The 6,157-nt window shown below is 45.9% G+C and overlaps 1 protein-coding gene across 1 annotated transcript; it reads right to left on the reverse strand.

Annotated features, from left to right (window-relative positions):
• Nucleotides 1-1,093: 1,093 nt before the first annotated feature.
• Nucleotides 1,094-5,910, reverse strand: LOC120572628 (asialoglycoprotein receptor 2-like). The gene is made up of 6 exons (XM_039821950.1): nt 5,856-5,910; nt 4,952-5,050; nt 4,525-4,590; nt 3,487-3,641; nt 3,025-3,134; nt 1,094-1,396 (listed from the first exon to the last, which is right to left on the reverse strand). The coding sequence occupies exons 1-6, from the start codon at nt 5,908-5,910 to the stop codon at nt 1,240-1,242; spliced, it is 642 nt and encodes a 213-aa protein (XP_039677884.1). The 3' UTR covers nt 1,094-1,239.
• Nucleotides 5,911-6,157: the final 247 nt, after the last annotated feature.

The following is a 6,157-nucleotide window of genomic DNA, read 5'->3' on the forward strand; positions in this document are numbered from 1 at the left end:
CTGGTCCTGCGCTGAGCTCACTCAGTGTGCAGAGTGAGAGGGGTCAGCCGCTAGAGCAGCAAAAGCCGTTGTGTGCTTCTTTTACCGATATATATTTAACAATATCTTTTGCATTTCTAATCGAAACAATGTCAAACTTGGCACTGCACTTACTCGTCCCCGTAGCAAGACACGTGTCAAGTTTGGAATCCATCAGACTAACGGTCCGAGAGATATGCGCATAACACACACACACACACACACACACACACACACACACACACACACACACACACACAACACACACACACACAGACAGACAGACAGACAGACAGACAGACAGACAGACAGACAGACAGACAGACAGACAGACAGACAGACACATGCAGCATTAGTACCTTGAGATGATCATTGGTACAATGAGATGATCATCGGTACCTTGAGGTGATCCTTGGTACCTTGGGATGATCATTGGTACCTTGAGATGATCCTTGGTACCTTGGGATGATCATTAGTACCTTGAGATGATCATTGGTACAATGAGATGATCATCGGTACCTTGAGGTGATCCTTGGTACCTTGGGATGATCATTGGTACCTTGAGATGATCCTTGGTACCTTGGGATGATCATTGGTACCTTGAGGTGATCCTTGGTACAATGAGATGATCATCGGTACCTTGAGGTGATCCTTGGTACCTTGGGATGATCATTGCTACCTTGAGATGATCCTTGGTACCTTAAGATGATCCTTGGTACCTTGGGATGATCCTTGGTACCTTGAGATGATCCTTGGTACCTTGAGATGATCCTTGGTACCTTGAGATGATCCTTGGTACGCAGTGACGGACTGGGATCAAAAAATGGCCCTGGCATTTGCTCCACACCGGCCCTATTTTTGTCAATAACCTAGCTTGGAAATCAGGAACTCTGCCATCCTAGTGTATCTTTCCACGCACTTCGCTGCAGTACAAGCTTGAATATTTGTACAGATTGAGACATATTTGTTTACAATGAACTTTGTATTTTATTATTTGTATTATTAATATTTCTTATTTTTGTTCTTGAAATATTTCAAATTTAAAAAAAAAACATTTTTTAAATAAAATATCCAGACTGCCTTTCCTGATTTGTTTTTATTAAAATATTTTGACTTTGTTTTCTTGAATCACTGATGTTGAGTTTCCGATCGATGATGCGTTTCCTGTCGCTGCTGACGAGGGTTGTAATGGCTTGTTGGTGTTTGGGTTCCAGATGTTGTTCAGGCGTGCGTGCCGTGTTTCTGGCAGATGTAGCGCATGGCGGTGGAGCAGTGGATGTCGTTGAGGCGTCCAGTGTAATACAGTTGAGCACAGTCTTCGTCTCCGGGGCCGAGACCGTGATCGGTCCAGCTGTCAGGCTGACCGGGCTCCCAGCGCCTAAAACACACGGTAACACACGGTAACACACGGTAACACACCGGGAGAAAAACGTTATTGTTAAATCATCTTTGTTAAAGTTGACTCTGTTTTCTACGGATATAAAGTTACACTCAACTCACGATTCAACACGATTTTCTCTTCTTTCTTTTATACAGATTTAGCTGCAGACAAATGACTTTTATCACAATTTATTTCTCATGAAAATAACTAAATAGAAACAAATATCTTCAAATTAATAAACGAAGAAGACGTAGTGACATCTGAAGTCAAACAAGGTAAATCTAAAGTAGATTACGCCCTAGAACGTTAAAAACGCTAAAACTGCAGCAACATTCACTTTTTATCTCAACCGGTTTTAATCTTGACACATTTCTAACAATGTTGATCCCGTTCACCATGCAGCGAGACATCCCTGACTGCTCCGAGTCGGGAGACTTTAAGGTCGAGACACACCGACCAGACGGCTGATCAGTCTCCCCGAGGTGGTCAAAGAAGTGCCTCGGAACACACCAAAGCGTTCGTCCAATCAGCTGCCGGTTTAAATGTTTTTTGGGCGACAGTACAGATTAGCGCTACCTGCTGTTATGGAGACGTATTACATCTCGCACACTCGCAGAACGTACGCGCAAGTCGGTGTCGCTTCGGGATGAGCGTGACAAACAGCCTCTCAAAATCTGATGAAAATCTTTTAAACTGACCTTTATTGATCTGAAATGAAGACAGATTCAGCAACTGCACGGCCCATTTCTCCCTTAAAATGTTTTCAGAAACATATTTCGGTGAACTATTTTAGTACAATATGAGATCGTATTCCGAACAAGCCGCCATGACAGTCTGTCTTTGAATTTCTGGAGAAACCAAACCCACGTGACGCGTTCGTCCAATCATCTGCCGGTTTTCATTCTTTGGGCGACAACACATATTAGCCTGCTGTTATAGAGACGTATTACGTCTCATCTCTTCGTTCCGAGGCACTTTTTTGACCAACTCAGGGACACTGATCAGTCCAACTGCCTTTTTGGCCGAGGGTCGGCCGTCTGGTTGGTGTGTCTGGGGCTTTAGGAGACTTTAGGGCCGACTGGTCTGAGTTACGGCCCTGACTCACCAACCCGATAATCGGCCGTCAGACAGTCTGGCGAGGTCAGTGACTCGAGTCTGTTCGGTGTGTTCCATGCTGTTCCATGCCGTTGTCAGTCCGAGGAGCTGTAGGCCTTCATTTTGGCCGACCTGACACGTTGTGTCGGAGGGCGGGAAGTCGGACTCAATGACCAATCTGATTGGTGGAGTGCTAACCTGGAAATGACGAGAGGGATGAGCATGATGAACAGCCTCTCAAAATCTGACGAAAATCTTTTAAACTGACCTTTGTTGATCTAAAATGAAGACAGATTCAGACACTGCACGGCCGATTTCTTGCTTAAAATGTCCCCACGACGATGTGACCCACGACGACAATACGGATTAGCGCCGCCTGCTGTTATGCTGTATTACGTGTCGCGCGGGTGTGTTCTGGGGCACTTTTTTGACCAACTCGGGGAGGCAGTCAGTCCGACTGCTTTTTCTGCTGACGGTCGGCCGTCTGTTGGTGTGTCAGAGCCGTTAGGAGACATTAGGGCCGACTGTACCTGCGCTCCATGGTGTACGGTGTCTGGTTGATCCACTCCCAGCGGCCGGTTCTCCAGTCAGACAGACCCACCCAGTACACCAGGGGAACCGCACGACGAGTCACAAAGTCCTACAGACACACAGACAGACAGACAGACAGACAGACAGGGAGACAGACAGACAGAAAAGGAGATGTCTGTAAATCAGTGGAGATATTTTTTGAGCGAAATGACTCGTTTCACTGTCAGAGTTTGATCCATTCGGTCCCATAACATTTGGAAAGTCTAGAAGAGACGCATGATTAATTTATTCAATAATAATCATTAAGTTAACAGACAGACAGACATACATACAGACAGACACACACACAGACAGACAGACTAGACAGACAGACAGACAGACAGACAGACAGACAGACAGACAGACATAGAGACAGACAGACAGACAGACAGACAGACAGACAGACAGACAGACTGTCTCACCCAGGTCTTGTCGTCCTGCAGTATGAGCAGGTGAGCGTTGCGTTTCTCACACCAGACTCTGGACTCGTTCCAGGACCGAGAGTCACGGCTGAAGAAGTAGCAGCTGGAACCAAACTCATCCCAACCTGGAGGACAACACATGCTCTCTGCAGAGCCTGAGAGACAGACAGGCAGACAGACAGGCAGGCAGACAGCGACAGACAGACAGACAGACAGACGACAGGCAGACAGACAGACAGACAGACAGACAGACAGACAGACAGGGAGACGGGGAGACGGGGAGATAGGTGTAAGTTTCTTTCTGTAAATGTGTACTTTAAATCTATGACTCTATGTGTGTGTGTGTGTGTGTGTGTGTGTGTGTGTCAGAGTGTGTGTGTGTGTGTACTATTGTTGATGATCCGTTCGAGGGAACATTTGAGCGAAACGACACTCCGGCTGAGAGAGTCGACGACTGCCAGCTGCGTCAACGCCTCGGCCACTGAACACACACACACACACACACACACACACACACACACACACACACACACACACATATACACACACAAGTAAATGCAGAGATGTTTCAAACAAACACAGACGTTTCACCCAGGAGAACGGAGGTTCATGTCCCGTTAGAAAAAGAAAAGGAAACTTTAGGGAACAAACGAAGCTACGTCACATTCTGCGTCATGTTCTGCGTCACCACGGTAACCTTCAGGAAGTGAAGTCACATCTGATTTGAACACAAACCTCCATCTTTTTATCAACTTAACTCAGTAGTTTTGGTGTCTAAACTCAACCAAACTGGGACCATTTCACAACGTTAACTACTTGTTTAAAACCACCACCGTTACCTTCTCTGGTCCAGATATGAGGACGGTAAACTCTCAAGTGGGTGGGGTGGGAGGAACACAAAAAAAAACCCACTAGGGGGCCCTATCTTATGAAACGCTCCTGTGGGTCGTTTAAAGGGGGGGGGGGGCAGACCATGTAGTGACAGAGTCAGAACCAGATGTTGCAGTGAAGTTACAGAGTTCAGAGAGTCAGACTGACCTGACATGAGCTCGTTTTTGTTGTTGTCCATAGCAACCTGCAGCTGGTGAACCTGCTTAGATGTTTCTGGAACAAACAGAATGACACACATACACACACACATACACACACACACACACACACTTACAGAGACACACACACAGACACACAGACACACACACACACATACACACACACACACTTATATATGAAAAGTCAACACACCACCCTGCTTTTATTTTGAAAAGCCAGACCAGAGTTGTGTGAACACAGCTGACTGTGTGTGTGTGTGTGTGTGTGTGTTTTAGTGTGTGTGTGTGTGTGCTCCATGTGTGTGTGTGTTTTAGTGTGTGTGTGTGTGTGTTTGTTTTACTGGTGTGTGTGTGTGTGTGTGTGTGTGTGTCTCTATGTGTGTGTGTGTGTGTGTGTGTGTGTGTGTGTGTGTTACCCTGAGCGTGCTGCAGAGAGGTGTTCAGTGATTGGATGACGTGGCTCAGGTTGCTGACACTCTGCTCCACAGACCACAGACGATTCCATGTCTTCGTGTCTGATGAAAACCAAATGTTTAGAATGACAAGTCTCCAAACTCAACAAGACACAGATCCTTTTACCCATCATGCACTGCAGCCTGAAGTTCTCTAAGGTTCCTCAGAGGAGCAGACATAAACTCTCTGAACCCCGCATCTCTCTTCATCTCCCGAAACTAGAAAACACCACTTTTTATTACAAAATGTAATCATCTGTGTGTTTCAGTGTGTGTCTATGTGTCTGTGTGTGTGTGTGTGTGTGTGTGTGTGTGTATGTGTGTGTGTGTCTGAGTGTATGTGTGTATGTATGTGTTTTTGTCTTCGACTTCAGTTGTCCGTCCGTGTATCTTTTCTTTTTCAAAAAGATTTCAACTTTGTTTTCTCAGAAATCGGAGAAAAAAGACACTTTTCTTCAGTATTAAATTTATAATTTTTCAGCTTTTATGTCTGTGTGTGTGTCTCTGTGTGTGTGTGTGTGTGTGTGTGTGTGTGTGTGTGTGTGTGTGTGTGTGTGTGTGTGTGTGTGTGTGTGTGTATATGTGTGTGTGTCTCACTGCTAGCTCCCAGTGCTATGATCAGAACCAGGATGAATTTAGCTGTCAGAGCAGGAAACAACCAGCGTCTGAACCTGGAGACAGCTGAGAGAGAGAAAGATACAGGCTCTGTTGAGAGACAGACAGACAGACAGACAGACAGACAGACACACACACACACACACACACACACACACACACACACACACACACACACACACACAGAAGCGTTGGACTCTTATGATCTCCCCACTAGCAGTTATCAGGTGATCTTCACTGACCAATCACAGACCTTTGATCCAGAGAGTGCTGCTGTCCTGTTCCCTCTCGTTGTAGTAGTCTGCCATCACGGCGGTCTGTCTGTCTGCCTGTCTGTCTGTCTGTCTGTCTTTAAAGATGAAGACTTCTCTCCGTCTGAAACAGACAAACTGGGATTATGACCTGTGTGTGTGGAACATTGCTGTATCCTTGGCTTTACATACTGTGCTCCAACATCTAGAGCTGGGGCGTCAAACTCAGTTTCCCAGAGGGCCACACTGGAAAATAAGAAACTCATCAAGGGCCAGACATTTGGAGTTTATTGACATGTTTTTA

Source organism: Perca fluviatilis, chromosome 14 (genome assembly GCF_010015445.1).
Source record: "Perca fluviatilis chromosome 14, GENO_Pfluv_1.0, whole genome shotgun sequence".
Taxonomy (NCBI): domain Eukaryota; kingdom Metazoa; phylum Chordata; class Actinopteri; order Perciformes; family Percidae; genus Perca; species Perca fluviatilis.

Coding starts and splice junctions, on each gene's coding strand:
- LOC120572628 (XM_039821950.1), bottom strand. CDS start 5,910: ATGGCAGACTACTACAACGAGAGGGAACAGGACAGCAGCACTCTCTGG. Junction 4,591..4,951: donor CTCTCTGCAGCACGCTCAGG/GTAACACACACA, acceptor TGTTTGTTCCAG/AAACATCTAAGCAGGTTCAC. Junction 3,642..4,524: donor CAAAAACGAGCTCATGTCAG/GTCAGTCTGACT, acceptor TCTGTCTCTCAG/GCTCTGCAGAGAGCATGTGT.